Here is a 19,408-nt window from a genome sequence, read left to right as displayed (position 1 = left end):
ATTATATTGTGGAAATTACAAACGGAATGACAATCATATATATAGGCTTCTCACGAAGGTGAAGGATATAAAAATAGACTTTCTGTTTGCATGATTTCTTTAGTAGAGCGCATTTTGGATAAAATAACAGTTCGTATAATATTGAATATTTTCCAACCTTTTGTATCTTGTTAAAATGGAAATTCAATAAAAATTATTATTCTGTGCTTATTGAAATAAAAAATGCTAAACAATTGCAAAAATCAGATTTTTTTCTTGTATACGCATTTTCAAGCTTGACTTTTATAACCCATCCATGTCCTATTTTGATTCAAAACAATCAAAATGATAAAAAATTTTCAAATTATATAGGAAATATTTATGATTTTAACGCATAGCTTTAACATAATTTAAATGTTTATTTAAAGATATGTATACATATGTATTTACATTTTGAAACATTTAAACGTGACCAGCATAACATTTTTTTAAAAAATCAAATTTATCATGTGCATGTTTACATTTATAATTAAATCATTGCGCACGTGTTGAACTGATTAGAATAAAGTTTGAAAGGTCAGATCAGTTTGGCCGGAAGCTTCTTCAACGAATTTCAACTGAAGACAACAATTCAATTAAACTGAGGGGTTTATATAAGGTATAATAGAGCAATAAAATTAATACATAAAATCTATCCAGTTTGTGTTTTTAAATACAAATCGAATACATCAGGAAGCATACCAAATACTATTTAGGATATAAACGTTTGTTTAATACAGCTGTCGCTTAGTTGAGACGCTTTTATATCCAATTGTGTTGGCAACGCTAACTTTAGTAGTCGACCTTTGCTGCTTAAAATTTTCTTTAGTTTTTTTTTCTTATTTATTTAATATTATTGTTGTATCTTTCAGATCATTTAACGCTGAGTTAATGTTAATAAAAGCTTTAATACATATGTTGTTATTTCTATTTTCTTTCTTTATTAACAATTATTTACTTATTTGAGCAAAAAAAACGTGGCTCTTAAGGTTTCGGAAAACTGATATGTATTACTTTTATTTATTATTATTTTTTCCTCTTTTTTAACACTAACCCGTTTCTTTTGAATTATTAATTTTGCGTTTTGATTTATTTATTTAATTTGTTTGTGTTTTTTTTAAAAAAAAGGTGTTAATTTTTTTTCTGAACAAATTTAAATGAATTCATAATTAATTTTATAAATATTTTGCATACATAAATTTTCATGCATTAAAATTGTTGCTGTTCCATTTTTTCTTTCTTCTTCGATTGCTCAAGTCTAGAAATTTTAATTTAAATAATGTTTATTTAATAATATTTAATTTATGGAAAAATATTGATATTATTAATATTTAAGATTTATAAGAAATCTACACCATTTCCATCCAATTGCATTTCAAAATTGTTTAATTAAGTTTTCAAATTCGTTACAAATTTTTTTCAACGAAAAATCGAGTTCGAATTGGAACTGAAATATTTTCTAAAGATCATTTGTATACAAATTCGTAGTGAAATATTTTCTAAAGAAAAATTTCATTAAAATATTTTCTAATGAAAAGTTCTACCGAATTCGAAGTGAAATATTTCCTAAACAAAATTTGTTGAAAATTCAAAGTGCATATTTGCTTCAGAAAACTTTATTCGAATAATATAAAATTTCAAAGGAAAATAAATTTTTATTCGAACAAATTTTCTTTAGAAACTATGTATTTTATTCGAATAAAACAAAATTTCGTTAGAAAATATTTTGTTCGAGTTTAAATAAATAAAAAAAAATTATTCGAATAAAATTTTTTCTAATATTTAAATTTAATTCGAATAAAAACTATTCTTTAGAATTAAATAAAATTTCTATAGAATAGTTTTTATTCGAATAAAACTTCTTAAGAAAATATTTTATTCGAATGAAATAATTTTTATTGGAATAAAATAAAATTTCTTTAGAATTTCATTCGATTAAATATATTTTATTCGAATAAAATTAAAAGTCTTTAGAAAATATTTCATTCGAATAAAACAAAATTTCTTTAGAATAAATTTTAATCGAAATGTTGAAATGAAATTTCTTATGAATAATTTTTATTCGAATAAAACTTCTTTAGAATAAATTTTATTCGAATAAAATAAAATTTCTTTAGAACAAATTTTATTCAAATAAAATATTTTTTTTAGAAAATAATTTATTCGAATAAAACAAAATTTCTTTAGAATAATTTTTATTCGAATAAATTGAAATTTCTTTAGTCGAATAAAATAAACGTTCTTCGAATAAAAACAATTTCTTTAGAAAAATTTTATTCGAATAAAATTAAATTTCTTTAGAAAATATTTTATTCGAGTAAAATAAAATTTCTTTATAATAAATTTTATTCGAATAAAATTAAATTTTTTTAGAATATATTTTATTCGTATAAATTAAAAGTCTTTAGAAAATACTTTATTCGAATAAAATAAAATTTCTTTAGAATAAATTTTATTCGAATAAAATTGCTTTAGAATAAATTTTATTCGAATAAAACAAAATTTCTTTAGAATAATTTTTATTCGAATAAAATTAAATTTCTTTAGTCGAATAAAATACACGTTCTTCAAATAAAACACAATTTTTTTAGAATAATTTTTAATCGAATAAAAGGAAATTTCTTAGAAGAAATTTTATTCGAATGAAATCAAATTTATTTAGAAAATATTTTATTCGAATAATATAAAATTTCTTTAGAATAAATTTTATTCGAATAAAATAAAATTTCGTTAGAATAAATTTTACTCGAATAATATAAAATTTCTTTAGAATAAACTTTTTTCGAATAAAATAAAATTTTCTTTAGAAAATATTTTATTCGAATAAAATTAAATTTCTTTAGAATAAATTTTATTCGAATAAAATTAAATTTCTTTAGAATAAATTTTATTCAAATTAAATAAAGTTTCTTTAGAATAAATATTATTCGAATAAAACAAAATGTCTTTAGAATAAATTTTATTCGAATAAAATAAATTGTCTTTATAATAAATTTTATTTAAATAATTTTTTTTTTGAATAATATTTCTTTAGAATAAATTTTAATCAAAACAAATAAAATTTCCAAACAAAATATTTTATTCGAATATAATAAAATTTCTTTAGAATATATTTTATTCGAATATAATAAATTTTTTTAGAAAATATTTTATTAGAGTGAAATAATTCATATAAAATAAATTTTTTAAAATAACATTTTTTTACTTTTATTCGAATAAAATTTTTTAAAAATAAATTTCTTTAGAAAAAATTTTTTTGAATAAAATCGTATATATTTAGAAAATATTTTATTTAGCCGAATTCGTAGTTTAATTTCTGGGTCTTTTATGGATAGTGTTAATAAATATTAATCCTTTTATTCAACTAAAGTATAATGAACCCTTTCCCTTTCCCTTTGGCAATCGAAATTTAGTTACGTTGCCAAAGTGCAACCACACATTTCTCCTTGCCAATTTGGCAACAGAAATGATAGCTGCCAGTTGCTGTAATACCATTTAGGCAACTGAAATTCGGTTGACATCCATAATCGACCCATTCGATTACTTATTTTTTATTATAAATACTCACATTTTTTTTAAATCCAAATAAAACTCGTTAAAATCCATAATTTTTTATTCCAAACATCTGATTATTTTTATTAATTTATCATTATTTTTTTTTCTTGCATTTGCTTCATTGAAATCACTACAAATGATAAAATATTATTTATCAAAACTCCAACTATTTGGTGATAATAATATTACGCTACTACAAAAAAACTCATAAAATAATATAAAATAGAAAATTGCAAAAAGCAATAAGTATATGTAATAATAATAAAAAAATATTAATATAATTACAATCATAAAAAAGATTAAATAATTAATTACAACAGTAATAAACTTAAAGTAAAATTGCACAATTTTGTTTGTAGGAAAAATGGTTTATAAACCCTTTAAATATTGACGTTATAACATTTTTTGTAAAGAAACAAAAATTATACGCAGTTAAAATCGTACCATAGTTTTACATGGTTGTCTTCTTGTTGGTTTTTAATATTAAAAATATTTTGTTTAAAAGTTCTTTTTATCTAAGGACGCAAAAATATTTGAAATTTGTTTCTTCATGTTTATTTTTCTTAACTCCCACTTATACAATACATAATATGGCTACATAAATATTAAAAATAAGCTTTATTTTATAATGCTATAAAGCTTTTTGACGGCATATTTGTTTTCAAATCTTATTTTTCTTCTTATTTTTGTTTTGTAGTTGGCACAATAAACAAACAAAATCTAGGTTTTATGAATTAATAAAACTTATTTATTATTTAAGAACTTCAGGTTGGAATTAAACTGATTTAAAAATTAAAGTAAGTGTAAGTATTTATGGATTTCAATAAATAAATTCTTGCACTAAGCTTAATTTTAACTCATTCTAATTCCACCTTTAACTTATACTTACATAAAGGGAATGTTGAAATTAATTTCTTTTTAAGGACTAGCTACAAATTATAAAATATAAAGCTTTATAAAATAAATAACAAAATTTAGCAAAACAATTTTTGTACTCAATAAGCCAACAACTAAAATTAATAGCTAAAATTTAAAAAAAGCTTTGACATTCAAACTTAATTTTGACACAAAATATTCTTAACAAAAAATAATCATCATTTTAGTATTTACTAAACATTTAAAACTTGTTTTTTTAAGGGTAAAATGTGTAATTTACTATAAAAAGTTGAGGAGACGTTTCGTGTAAGTGTGTTTTTATAAAAAAAAATCCTCTTTTGGAAAAAGGTTTGTTTAAAATATAAACGTCTCCATAATATTTATACTATTTGTTTTAAAGGAATGTATGTATTTTTTTAATTGTATAATTAACTTTAATTTTCAAATTTCCATTATTTTATTCTCGTGTATTTTAAACTTGGCGAGTATTTTCTAAAAATATTTTTTTTATTTAATTTTCCTGTTAAATCTGTTTTTAAAACAGTATATAGGAATGATCGCGTTCTAATCTATTTTTGGCTCTCATCGCTATATTACCCATGGGATCTGAGGGTGGTGGTATGCCAGTTATTTCTCGAGCTGGCTCTTTATAAAATATTTCTGTTCTGCCCGATTTATAGCCATAGTACACGGAGTCATATGAACGTAATATTAAATCGGTTAATTGTTTATTATTCAACATGTCACGATGCATGCATTCTAATGTATTGATTTCTACTGGATTCCATGGACCATTGCGTTCTAAGGCATCCCATTTGGAGTCGATGCACAAAAAACTATAGCTGCCGTCACGTTTGTCAGCCTCAACGTTTATGTTTAAGGTTTGACTGAGATGAGATTCCATGTGGGGAAATTTGGAAACACAAATATCGAACTGTAAGTAAAAAAAGGAAGGAATACATTTCAGATAAAATATATGAAATTGTTAACAAATTCTAATAAAAGTATTCTCTAAAGAAATTTTATTTTATTCGAATCAATTTTATTCTGAGGAAATTTTATTTTATTCGGATAAAATTTATTCTAAAGTTTTATTTTAATTGAATAAAATTTATTGTAAAAAAATGTATTTTATTCGAATAAAGTGAATTCTAAGAAATTTTGTCTTATTCGAATAAAATTTATTCTAAAGAAATTTTATTTTGTTTGAATAAATTTATTCCTAAAAATTTATTTTATTCGAAAAAAATTTATTCTAAAGAGATTTTGAATAAAATGTATTCCAAAGATTTGATTTTATTCGAATAAAAATTATTCTAAAAAAATTTTATTTTCAAATAAAATTTATTCTGCAGAAATTTTATTTTAATCGAATAAAATTTATTCTAAAGAAATATTATTTTATTCGAATAAAATATTTTCTGAAAAAATTTTATTTTAATCGAATAAAATTTATTCTAAAGAAATTCAATTTTATTATAAATTTTTTTTTTTATTCGAATAAAATTTATTTAATTAATTCTTATTTTATTCAAATAAAATTTATTCCAAAGAAAATTTATTTCATTCGAATAAAAATTTTTCGAAAGAATAAATAATAAAAAGAAATAATGAATAAATTTATTCCTAAAAATTTATTCTAAAGAGATTTTGAATAAAATGTATTCCAAAGATTTGATTTTATTCGAATAAAAATTATTCTAAAAAAATTTTATTTTCAAATAAAATTTATTCTGCAGAAATTTTATTTCAATCGAATAAAATTTATTCTAAAGAAATATTATTTTATTCGAATAAAATATTTTCTGAACAAATTTTATTTTAATCGAATAAAATTTATTCTAAAGAAATTCTAAAATTTTTTTTTTTATTGGAATTCGAATTCGAATAAAATTTATTCCAAAGAAAATTTATTTTATTCGAATAAAAAATTTTCGAAAGAAAATTTTTAATTTATAAATAAAATCGACTCTAAAGAAATTTTATTTTTTATTTATTTTATTCGAAAAAAATATTTTCAAAAGAAATTATTACATTTTATACGAATAAAATATTTTACTTCGAATTCGAATAAAATTTTTCTTTTGAAAATATTTTTTATTTATTATTTATTTATTTATTCCAAGTAATATAAAAAGCCTATAAGGCCAATCAATATATATTACAACAGTAAATTCCTGAATACAATTCATTATAATTATTATAAATAATAATACAAACTAAATTAATATTAATCAATTATTAATTAATAATAAAGAAAAAAAAAATATTAAAAATGGCTCCCCAGCCGAAGAAGAAGAAAAAAGATAAAAAATAAATAAAATGTCCCTAAGTAGTAGCATAACATAATCTGAAAAGGCAACATGGCGACTATAAACTCAAAAAGAAATACATTTTCTTTAATTAAAAATCAAAATGGGATAAAGTAAAATTAAAAAAATAAAGTTTACAAAAAATAAGTAAATGTGCAAAAAGTTAATGTGAAGTAAGATGTGCTAATAATTTTAAACGGAAGGCATTATTTGAATGAGAAAAAACACGTAGGTCAAGTGGCAAGTAATTCCAACAACGGGCAATTCTAACAATAAATGAACGCTCAAAATGGGAACATCTAATTCTAGGAATTACAATTTGGGGGTTTCTCCTAGAATGAGAAAATGAAAACTCTGAGAAAAGTAAAAAAGGTAAACCAAATTTAATAACCCTAAAGAAAAAAAACAGGTTACGATAAGAAATAAATTCCTTAAAACTACATCCCAAAAATCGTTTCACATATTCAGAAATATGCATCCATCTGCGAATACCATAGACATAACGAACAATTGAGTTTACAATACGATTAAGCCTAGCGTGATTGAAAGCTGTAGTGCCAGAAAAAACTTCTAAAGCATAAAGAATATGTGGCATCAAAAGAGCATAAGCTAATTTGTATTTAATCCGTACTGGTAAATAAATGTTATTTGAATATATTGTACGCAAAATACCCAAAACTCTGCCATGTAAATGATCTATGTGCCTTTCAAATGAAAGGCGATGATCAACATACACACCTAAGCACCTAAGATGATCCACAAACAGTATTCTGTTATCACCAATGAAAATATTAATATCAGAAATATAATTTTCAGTGTTTCCAAAAAACATTGCCTTTGTTTTAGAAGAATTAATATGTAAAGAGTTGACAGATGTCCAGTTCAAAAAACGTCGAAGACTAAAATTAATGTTGGATTCTAAAACATCTACATTACCACGATCAGTACTAAATAAGAGAAAAATATCATCTGCAAACAAAAAAGATCTGCAAACACCAGTGTCAATACATTCAGGGATATCATTAACATACATGATAAAGAGAAGCGGACCTAGAACAGAACCCTGTGGAATTCCAGAAAATAGTGGAAGTATTCCAGAAAAAACACCATCAATATCAACAAATTGAGACCTTCCAGTCAAATACGAATAAATAAGCATACACGCGGACCTAGAAAATCCAAAGTTTGAATTTAGTTTTTCAATCAAAACAGAGAAACTAATAGAATTAAAGGCCTTTGACAAATCAAGAGATACTAGCACTGACAGGAAATCTTTATTAATATTGTCTCTAATAGAATCAGTTAAATTTAGTAGTAAGGAAGTAGTATTATGTTTACGACGAAAAGCATATTGTGAGGCAGATATATTTCCATGAACAAAAGACAAAACTTGATCCTTAAGAATATGCTCAACTACCTTAGATAATGCAGGAAGAATGGAAATCGGTCTTAAGTCATCAACATCATGCACAACTTTAGATTTCGGTATAGGGACAACGCGAGCTACTTTCCAAATATTAGGAAATTTTGAAGAAGTCAATATAGAATTAATGTGGAAAATTAAAAGACTAGAAATATGTGGAAAAATTGTTTTCAAAAACGAAATTGGAATACCATCATTGCCAATGGATTTGGATTTAACTCTACACAATGCAACCCACAGTTCCTCCTCAGAGATACACCTAAATGTAAACGTACCACTAAAATTATCAAAAACAATATTGTTATAATTATCCATATCAACAGCATTTGCAAAATAATCATTGACTTCATCCACATCAAAGTCACGCAGGACATCCTTTCCCTTAGAAAAACCACGTGCTTTCAAAACTTTCCACATTTCAGATGAGTCTAAACCGGAAAACAATTTAGCAAAATGTTTTTTCCTTTCATTGCGTATTATATTTTTGGCTCTATTACGATACCGACAGAAGACTTTCCAATTTTCATTCGAAGAACATGTTTGAAATGCAGAATATGCTAAATCTTTCATAGAATTTGCCAGAACTACACGATCAGACTTCATCCAATTATCAATTAGCTTAGTAATCTTTCGCCTAACGACTGGAACAAATGAATACGTAGACTCAATTAAAGCGCTAAGAATGGAACATTGATAATCAACGTCAATGGTTTCATAAAAATTTGAAGGGTCAAAATTAGATAAAGATGAAAAAATACCATTCCAATCTATATTTTTATGATCTCTATATTCAAAATAAGGTGATAATAATTCCGTATTAAAACAAAATAAAGCAAAAATAAGTGCATGATGAGATACAGAAGGACTTTGCACCTGGTCAGAATAACTTATCATAGAGCAATTACTTACTAACCAATAATCCAACAATGATGTAGAAGAATGAGCAACGTCATAATAAGTAGGTTTGGAATTATGATATAAAGATAAATTACACCTAAGACAAAGCAATCTCATCAGATTTGCTTTCATAACATTAAACAAGTTGCAGTTAAAGTCACCAACAACTATAACATTGGAAAATCTAGAAAATAAGTCAACGTGGTGGTTTTCAAAGGACACAATATCTCCATTAGGAAGGTAAACAACACCAAAAATAATCCTAATATTGCCGTCAAAAAGTTCTATAAACATCGATTCACAACTTCCAGGATCGGAAACTTTAAAAATTACCTTAAACTTAATGGCGCCCGATACATAAATACAAACACCACCGCCACGCAAATGTTGTCTATCATTCCTAACCAAGGTAAAACCAGGTATGTTAAGCGAGCTATTGGAAACGTATGGTTTAAGCCAGGATTCAGAAATTGCAATAATATCAAAGTTTCCAATAACAATATTTTTGAGCACATCAAATTTAACTGAGTTACTATTTGGCCTAATACTTTGGCAATTAATGTGTGCAATTTTTAACAGGTTAGAAGAACAATTTGACATGATTGATTTAATAGATAAGCTACTACTTACCACAGGACCGATATTAATGTTACTCATGGAGAAAATCAAAAAGAAATTTGTAAATGGCGGGGAACCAAGAGATTAAAATTATAATTACAAAATGCATAGAATGAAATCACAAACTATATATTAATACAGCTATCAAGCAATCAAAAAAAATGAGATCAAGTTACAACAGAGAGAGAGAAAAAAAAAATAAATTAATTAAGTTTATAACTGTTAATGCTCATATAATTTGTTTAAACAGCAAAAAAAAAAAACAAAAACCTCAATAAAAGGCATACAAAAAATACTTTAAATTCAAATACGCCATTAAAACAAATTATAAAAAGCATAAATAAATAATAATCAAAAAAGTAAAGGTAAAAACTATTGATGGACACCAATATTATCCTTATATAAGCCAGTGCATTCATCAAGGTCATAGAAAACTTCTGCTCCGTCAGGCATAGTTAATTTGGCTTTAACCTTATCTGCATTCAGAATTTTGAATTTTGAAATAATCTTTTGACGCAACAACTTTCGGCAAAACGCATTTAAATTCGAAGCAGCAGGAGAGAAGTGGTCATTTAAGTATACTCGTCCAGATATTTCACCACCAATAATATCGCTTACTTTCAATGATCTAGTCTTGAAGTATTGGCTCATAATGTTATCCCGCACAGAAACATTATTAAATTTGGCAAGGATAAGCTTTCTGTTGCTCATATAGCAAACATAATTAATGTCACGATCAGTAATATTAACACCATAGAACGAGCATAAAGAGATAACAGTAGACGTAAGATCGTTCAACCCAGAGGGCAATCCACTGAGCACAATGTCACCGCGATTAAGTCTGCGATGCAGGACATTGTTCTCCGCCATTAAATTATTGATTTTTGCCGTAGTCGAGGAATCAATTTTTTCTATTAATTTACTGCACGCGATTATGTCTGATTTCATCTGCCTTAACTCGGAAAACATTTCCGTCATAGTGCTCTTAAAAGTATCACGATCCTCTTGCGCAGATTTAACAAAATCATTAAAACTAGTTTTCAAATCACGAAGCTCATCACGAAGAGAGTTGTCATTTTTAGATGAGTTGAGGCAAGCTGCACAGGTAAATGCAAATGAAGGTTTGTCTTTAAGTAAGGCGAGGTGCTTCTCAGAAACATCAGCACAATGAAGGTGCAGCCACAAGTTGCATGAACTGCACTTGATGCTACCATGGGTTTTGGCAATACTATCATTACATGAAGCACATTTAATAGCTCTAGCAGCAGGCATTTTTATTTATATGTAAATAAAAAGAAATAGCAGTCGCAGCCCAAAAAAAACAGCAACAAAAAATAAAGGTGGTAAATGCAGTTATTTATTCAGCAACAAACAACAAGGCAACTTAACACCAACACCAGCAGCAGTCAAGAAAATGTTTATTGTTTAAAAAATATAGGAAACTTCAAAGGAATATTGTTCCAAGCAATAAATATTTTATAAATCACCACAAATTAATTTATTTAAGCAGCAGTTAAGTGTTTATTTTTAATAACAAAAGACAGCTGTGTTACACACGCGTACTATTCAGGCATAGCGTTGCCAGCATAGCGTTTCACTCCGAATTCGTATGAAATTTTTATTTAGAATTTTTGTTTGAAAATATTTCACTTTCTTTAGAAAATATTTCACTTCGTATTCGGATGAACATTTTTTGTTTAGAAAATATTTCACTTAGACAATTAGAAAAAATTTCACTTTGAATTCGGCTGATTTTTTTTTAAAGAAAATTAGAAACATTAGAAACATTTTCAAATTGAATTCGGATGAAATTTTACTTTTAGAAAATATTTCACTTCGAGTTTGAATACAATTTTTCTTTAGAAAATATTTCACTCCGAATTCGGATACAATTTTTCTTTAGAAAATATTTCACTCCGAATTCAGATAAACAATGTTCTCTCGGAAATATTTTACTCCGAATTCGGATGAAATTTTACTTTAGGAAATAAATATTTCACTTCGAATTTCGTTACATAATATTTTCTTTTGATAAAATATTTTTAACTCACCATTTTCTGTACGAGTTTTGAATGCTGCGAACAACCTTCCTCCATAAACAACAACAGCGTCATATTCTGCTGACCACATATATACAGTTCGGCCTTTTGCAAACCATCCTGATTGCCCGCATTCGAGGATAAACAAGTCAAAACATCTACAGCATCATCACATTTCAGAGAATTACGTTTGCCTTGAGTTTTTGAAGTATTCAAAGGTGTCTGAATTTCAATATTAGCACCCGGGGTAGCATCCCAAGCTGGGCGTTCTTCATTCAAGGCCAATACCGATAGCTTAGCCATGAGTGGTGTCAAAGGTACGCCACCCAATTGTTTGCGTGAGGAAGTCAGAGCTGGACGTTCGCCAGAGGGTGTGGAATCCGATATATTTTTCAATGGCAAACTAAGAGATTTTTTATCCAAAGGTGTCTTGGCTTTTTGCTGGTTAAAAGAGTTTTCCAAATTCAAATTACGATCTGGTTTGTTGATATTGGTCGTATTCGAAGATGTTTTATTTGAGTTGGGATTTCTAAGCGATTCATCCAACTTCTTAAGCTCATTATCAAACTCTTTAAACTCTTCTATAAGTTTGGCTATATCCTCATCTTGTTTGGTTTCCTCGCTAGCCTCGCCCCATAGTTTATAGTATTTTTCAAGGAATTCCTGAAACAAGCTACGCGATATGGGCTGGCCATTGGCATTAAACACAGGATTGGTGGGATCTGTTATGGTGCGGGAGGTTTTATTATTCTCATCGGAATTATCGGAATTTTGGTCGTCATCATCATCGTTCTCTATAAAATCGGGAGACATATCAGCTGCGCCATTACCATTGCGATTAACATCAGTCTTAAAACTTTGTGAGATTTGTTTTAAAGAAATCTTTTTCGAAAATTTCTTCAAAGAATCATGGATATCGGTTAAAGAGTTACGGCGTTCCATTTTATTGGGATTTGTTATGAAGTTGTGGAAGAATTTTTCAAAATCTTTTTTCAATGAATTGCGTCTGTTAATCTGTTGCAAAGTATTGTTTTGTTCCACCTGTTTGTTGGAGTTATTCTCATCTTCTGGATTGGCACATATGGACATGATATTGCCCACCGCCAACACCTTATTCTCAGCCATGGGTGTGGAACAAACACTAGTGCGTCCTATGAATTCGGGATACGAATCAGTTTCATCAAAATTAATGGAGGCTATACCCGATTCGGGCAATTCTTTGTTGGCATAGTTTTTTATGCGCAACGGCAAGTGTGTGGGCCGTGTCATCATTAGACTTTTAGGTCTAATAGGAGCTGGGGGCTGTATGATGGGGTCGGCGTTGGTGGTGGCCTCTTCAGCTTGTTCCTCTGGATGTTCGCTAATGGTGTGTGTGGTGGTATTCTCTTCGGGTATATGGGTAAATATCAAAGATTTATCTCTTTTCATTTTGCGCTTATTATACTGGAAAGGCAAAGGCCCTTGACCCAATTGGGTGGTTTGCAGATTTTGTGCTCGTTGAGCTTCAGCTTGAAGTTTACGATATTGTAGGGTATCCAGATAGACCACTAGCATTTGCACACCATTGGGAATGTGAAATTCAGAGGAGGTTAACTGTTCGCCAGTGGTTCTTATGTGCAAGGGATCGGTAAGAACTATTTGTTTGGTAACAGCATCACTTAGTTGAGAAGCAACAACTCTGAAATAGTAGCAAAAATATTAATAAATAAAAAAAACTGTCTAAATAGTGATTTACTTACTTGTTATGATATAGTATGGCACCACCCAATACTCCCTTTGTCTGTTGGCAGCATTGCAAAGTTTGTATGGCTTCCAAATAGATATTGCTGGCCGTCTTGGGCATACGTAGCTTGGGTATATTTTGAAAAATATTGCCATTGTATTGTAAAATTGGTAGATATGTTTCAAAAATATGATATAACTTTTCCGATAAATTCTTGTACTGAGACTGCAAGGGAAATTGATCATAGACCAGCTGCAAGTCACGATGATAAAACTTAACCAATGAGGCTAATAAATCGGCACGATGTTGCAATAGATAATCTGTGATATTGCGATCCGTACCCACGGCCTAAAAGTATATAAACAAACAATTTTAAATCTTTGATTAAAAATCGTTTTTGTAAATGGGGCAAAATTTTTACTTACCAATATAAATCTTCCAAATTCCTTAAAAACAAATTTACCATTCTGTAAAGATATAATGCGTGGCTTAAAGAAACAATCCTTGAGAAAATAAGATGAACCCATTAACTGGCCGCACAAGGCCACTTTTTGGGTATCCGACACCCAGCTGGGATGGAAATACAACACCGCTTTAACCGGATCATCAGCTTCCTCCTTCAAACACTCGGTATCGTAAACAAACACAATCATTGTTTCCCTAGAATTTAATTTATTTAATAAATTATTTGTTGTTTTAAATATTAATTTCTTTTTTTTTTGTATTCTAAACCTTTCTTTATATAATTTTGTTAGCTTTTCATTTTCTATATTTTGTAGTATAGAAGACCAACGTTTTAACTCGGTTTTACGCCAGGTTTTAAACATTTTTTTTCCTAAAAAATGTTTCTTTTTTATTTATTTTATTTGTTTCCCTCTTCAAATCTTTCTTTTTTAATATTTGCTTGTGAAAACAAATCTTATCTTGCTTTCGCTTTTGTTTATTTGATAAAAAAAAGTAAAGAAAATACAAGAAGAATTCCTTATTTTATTATTAACACATTCAAAGGTCTTGTATTAACTGATAATAGCGAAATAAAAGCCAATATTGCCAACCCCCCAAATGTGTACAGACTACTAGCAAACTGCCACCATCATCATTTCATCTCAATATAAAATTCTTTTGAACATCATCATCATCATAATTGTGTTTGAGTATGAGTATTTAAATAGTAGTTTAAATAACCTTAGTCTTTACAACAAACTTTTGATTGATATATTGTACGGTTGAGTGAAAATTTTACAGCTCGAAAATATCAATTACTACATGCATTGTGACAGTTCAGTTTAAATGGTAGGTGGTGGGTTGGGGGCCGTAGACTTTGTGGAGACATACAAAATATTAATCTTAAAAGTTTTGTTTTTTTGTTCAACATGTTTGTAAAGTATACAATGGTGTTTTAACGGCATTCCTGAAGAAATTTGTGTAAAAGACAAATTATAGCAATAAGTTTGTTACGGCCATAAGTTTTAGTAAAGTGATTTTTTATTAAACTTTATTAAGGAAAGTTTTCTGTAGTAAAATTGTTAAAAATTAATTGTGTAGAAAAATATTATGAACAAGAAGTAGACTATAGTTGATACGGGCTATGTAAATAAGATGTTAACCATGTGTGTCCGTATGTTGAAATCATTATTTCGAAGATCTCAAATAACTGACTAACATTTATGACACATTAATATTACGGGTATGGTCTCGAATTCTCGAATTTTGCTATTGAAAATCATTAATATCAGTACAGAAACGGCTAAGTTTTTGTAAAAAAAAAATTTATTTGAAAACAAGTAAGATAGCTATATTCGGCTGTGCCGAATCTTACATATATGTATACCCTTCACCAAATTATACTTCAAAATACAAATTTTAAATAATTTTTGGTAAACTAAATTTATTTTTTTCATTTTTTGGAACAATTTTTTTTCGAATTGATATTTAAAATTTTAATTTAAAATTTTTTTTTGGTGAAAAAAAATCAGGTAAAAAAATATTTTTTCCGATTTTGACCCATTGAAGGTCCAACTTACTATGGTCATATATACGTCATTGCAAAGGTCTTTGAAATATCTATCATTCTATCATTCAGATATCCATATTGTCTATATTAATGACTTTAGTAATACAGATATAGGTCAAAAATCGAGGTTGTCCTGGTTTTTTCCTCATATCTCAGCAATTTGTGGACCGATTTTGCTGATTTTAAATAGGAAACTTCTCGAAAGCATGTCTGACAGAATTATTGAAGATTTGGATCCCAAAGATATCTGGGGTCTTCAGAAAATTGATTTCAACAGACAGACAGACGGACATAGCTTAATCGACTCCGCTATCTATAATGATCCAGAATATATATACTTTATAAGGTCTGAAAATTACAAACGGAATGACAAACTTATATATACCCTTCTCAAGAAGGTGAAGGGTATAAAAATGTTGGGTTAAAAAAATATTGTAAATATTTTTTACCAACATTTTTTTTTTTACCATAAAAATTTTTTACCAAAAAAAGTTTTTAATAAATTTTTTTTACAACTGAGAATTTGAGAACTGTCATTTGTTTCGTATCTGTGGTATTTTGTTTTAATACAGCATTAAATATTGACAAATATTGACTTTTTTTACTATTTAAAAAACTTATGCAAAAAAATTACAAAAAAAAAAAATTATCAAAATAAAATACATATGTAAATATTGAAATAAGGGTAAAACTTTTTACATCGTTTTCATACATATTATTTTGTTTTAGTTTTCTTGCAAAAGTTAAAAATTTTCCATTGTTTTGCCAATGTCTGGTTGTATGTTAACTAATAGTTCTACTGCATTTTAAAATAATTTTTGTATGAAAACTGCCAGTCTAAATTTAGGTTAAAACATAACCACACATTCAGCCCAATTATAAATAAAAAATTTCCCAGGAGATTGTTCCCCGGGAGTTTTTTCCCATTGAAATTTAATAGGAAAAATGAGATAAGGGGAAAAAAAACTCCTGGGGAATTTGTATTCATAATTGGGCTGATTGTGATAAAGAAGTATAAATGTATTTTTGTTAAACCTGAAGGCTTAAAAACGCTTAAATTTGCTATATAATTCAAATTATCGTAGAAATTTAACTAAAATTACGGAATATGGTTTCCATTGTAGTGTCACTTACTTGGGGGATTCAAACGGTCTGCTATTAGGTCGTATTGTAAAATATTTTTTTAGTTTAAACAAATTCTTGTTGTTTTGCAAACAAAAAAAGTGTTATTTTATGACAAACTAATAAGCATAGCTCAAAAAGTCTTATAAGTTTATAACTTTTTTTGTTTTAAACCCAACAAAAATTTGTTTAAACTAAAAAAATATTTTATGACATTATGACAATACGACCTAATAGGAGACCGTTTGAATCCCCCAACTGTATATACAAAAATATATTCAAAAATCGAGGAAGTCATGATATTTTACTCAACCTTAGCCATTAATTGACCGATTTAGATGCTTTTTAATACCAGCGAAAGTATATCTGATATATTGTGTCAAGTCTGGGGCCCGTAAGATCTTCGAAAAGATGATTTCAATTACATGCGAAAAAACAAGCATCGCTATATTAACTTTCCTATATTTAAGGATACAGAATATAGATATACATATTTTTTTAAACATATTTGAATCATTATCGAAATATCTATTTATATTTTCTCTAGGGCTGAATCAAACCGGAAATATTCGCATATTTCTAGACCATTCATGTTTTTCTTCTTTATTTTTATATATTGTACCTATCTGTGTTTATTTTTCTTTTTGAATTACAGGTTTTAGTAATAAACAGTGAGAATTAATTAGAGAAATATGTTGAGTACGGTAATGATTTCCAGTACTGGAATGTTATTGAATTTTTGAGAAATTTATGAATTCAAGAACGGATCCGTTCTATGTGAAGATAGTTTTATGCATACGGATTAATCGCATAAAATTTAAGTAGGCTCAATAATTTCAAGTACTTTACAAATTCCAAATAGATATGTAGGTATTTATAAGTATTTTACTTACTATTTATTAAACCACTAATATACTCGTTTCTAAAATCAGCATTTCTGTACTTTTAATACAAATTCTATCTATACACTAAACCGTATTTACAAAACTAATGGCCCACATTCATTTTTTTAAATCTAATTAGATTTATTCTTTGAAAAAAAGCTCATCCTTCTTATCTTTATGGAAAATTGTACATAGCAAATAATAATAATAATACAAAAATATTGACTATTTTTTTCTACAAGCAATATATGCACATGAAAGTAAAAAAAAAATCAATGAAAGTATAAAAAAAATTATAACAACCTCTTATCATCGCCATCCAACAAACTGTCCATAAAATCAACAATATCATTAAAAACTGAATTAAAGAAAAGCATTGTTTTTTTAAGATTTATATATTTTAAGTTATCTGTAAATAAAAACAAATATTAAAACAACAAATATAAAATAAAATGTAATAAATAAGAAAAAAATAAAAACTATACCAACAAAATTTGCAAACGTTTTTCATGCATGTCTATCGTCTTGTTTGCCCAAGAGGGGCGTTACTGCTTTACACTAGTGTTTTTTCTTTTTTTGCTTCTACTCACTTGGCCATTTTTATAGAGAAGTTTTTTGTTAGCTGTTAGAAAATCTTTACAAAAAAAGAGTTAGCTTAATTTCTAATATGTTTTAATTTATTATAAATTGTGTTTAAAATTCTTTATAACATTTTTTTTATTTTATCAATAAAATTCCACTGCACTTGTGTTTTGTGTATACACTGCACTATAGGTATTTTATTGGTGTTTTTGTTGTACTACAACAGGGTTGTATTAAAAAAGCGTTAGTGAACTGATAAAAATAGCAGTAAATACAGAGTTGTACTTAAATGATATGTTTGGCATGTGTATGGTAATACTCACCACTAAAGGTATTGCCATATTTAATACATATTTTGGCGTTACATTTAAATAATATGAGACAGTTTGTATCTGATGAATTAATTAGACTATTTTAAACCAGAGAGTCATGGTCAAAATTACAATTTTTAAATATTTAGAATTTTACATTAAAATATAATGTAATAAATATATACATATTTTGTATTTAACCCTTTTTAACTTCAGACTCAAAATTTTCATTTTCTAATATAAAAGTATAACAAAAGAAATATATATTTTGTATTTATTAGCGATTTTTAGAAGTTTTAGAAGTAAATGAATTCATTTTTGATTTTAATTCGTTACGAATTAGCTAAATTTTGAATTAATTCTTTTCACAACAAAAGAGAATTGAATGAAATTTGAATCAATTCCAACGAATTAGGCAGAAATAAATTTCAATTCATTTCCAATTCAAAAGAATTTGTAAAAATCAGTTGCAATTCGTTTTCAATTACAACGATTCTGTAAAATGAATTGAATTCAAATTCCATTCAAATGAATTGCAAATCACTTTGACAAATTCATTTGAATTAGAAACGAATTGCAATTCATTTTTACGAAATTCATTTGAATTGACTCAAATTTCATTCATTCAATTAATTTATTGTATGAATGATTCGCGAATTAATTCAAAAATGAATGATTCATTTACAGCTCTGCTGTATATTAATTTGTTCGGAGTGGTTTGAAGAAGCAGTCGAGACTTTGTTTTTTTCTTTTGTGTAATAGCTCTTGACCTGATTTGCTTCGTTATTATTTTCAAACCATTTTATCAAGATATTGATGTTTTCAACAGCTTTCGAGCTCACTTTTGATGGTTCAATATCTCGCTCGATAATTGTCCCGTCCGTTATCGGTAACATTAACGAAATTATCGTTATGTTCCGTAAATTGATCCTTGTTACAATTGAACTTCTCAAAGTTTATTTTCTTCATCCGCTCAGAAAAGTTAACTTTTAAGATCGACACAGGTACGGTGAAATTCGGTTAAATTAACCAAT

At 27.0% G+C, this 19,408-nt stretch overlaps 1 protein-coding gene across 3 annotated transcripts; it reads right to left on the bottom strand.

The window, feature by feature from the left end:
• Window positions 1–3,626: 3,626 nt before the first annotated feature.
• HPS4 (Hermansky-Pudlak syndrome 4 protein) lies at window positions 3,627–18,260 on the bottom strand. Of its 3 annotated transcripts, none has more exons than XM_065510766.1 (6): window positions 17,967–18,260; window positions 17,785–17,890; window positions 13,887–14,121; window positions 13,478–13,809; window positions 11,751–13,416; window positions 3,627–5,383 (listed from the first exon to the last, which is right to left on the bottom strand). In XM_065510766.1, exons 2-6 carry the CDS (start codon window positions 17,856–17,858, stop codon window positions 4,985–4,987), a joined length of 2,706 nt encoding a protein of 901 aa, XP_065366838.1. In that variant the 5' UTR covers window positions 17,859–17,890; window positions 17,967–18,260; the 3' UTR covers window positions 3,627–4,984. The 3 variants fall into 3 exon arrangements, with proteins under 3 accessions (XP_065366838.1, XP_065366836.1, XP_065366837.1); XM_065510764.1 differs by having other exon boundaries at window positions 17,971–18,260; XM_065510765.1 differs by lacking the exons at window positions 17,785–17,890; window positions 17,967–18,260 and adding an exon at window positions 14,194–14,304.
• Window positions 18,261–19,408: the final 1,148 nt, after the last annotated feature.

The sequence above is a fragment of the Calliphora vicina genome, chromosome 5 (genome assembly GCF_958450345.1).
Source record: "Calliphora vicina chromosome 5, idCalVici1.1, whole genome shotgun sequence".
In the NCBI taxonomy this organism is placed as follows: Eukaryota; Metazoa; Arthropoda; class Insecta; order Diptera; family Calliphoridae; genus Calliphora; species Calliphora vicina.
Note: the sequence above shows the minus strand (reverse complement) of the source record. Positions and strands in the feature narration are given on the sequence as shown.

What these genes read in the sequence shown, in the direction of transcription:
- HPS4 (XM_065510764.1), bottom strand. Translation starts at nt 17,992, where the DNA reads ATGAAAAACGTTTGCAAATTTT. An exon ending in GAAAAACGTTTGCAAATTTT is followed by an intron (nt 17,891 to 17,970) that starts GTTGGTATAGTT and finishes TTTTATTTACAG; the next exon opens with ATAACTTAAAATATATAAAT. An exon ending in GCCATACTATATCATAACAA is followed by an intron (nt 13,417 to 13,477) that starts GTAAGTAAATCA and finishes CTACTATTTCAG; the next exon opens with AGTTGTTGCTTCTCAACTAA.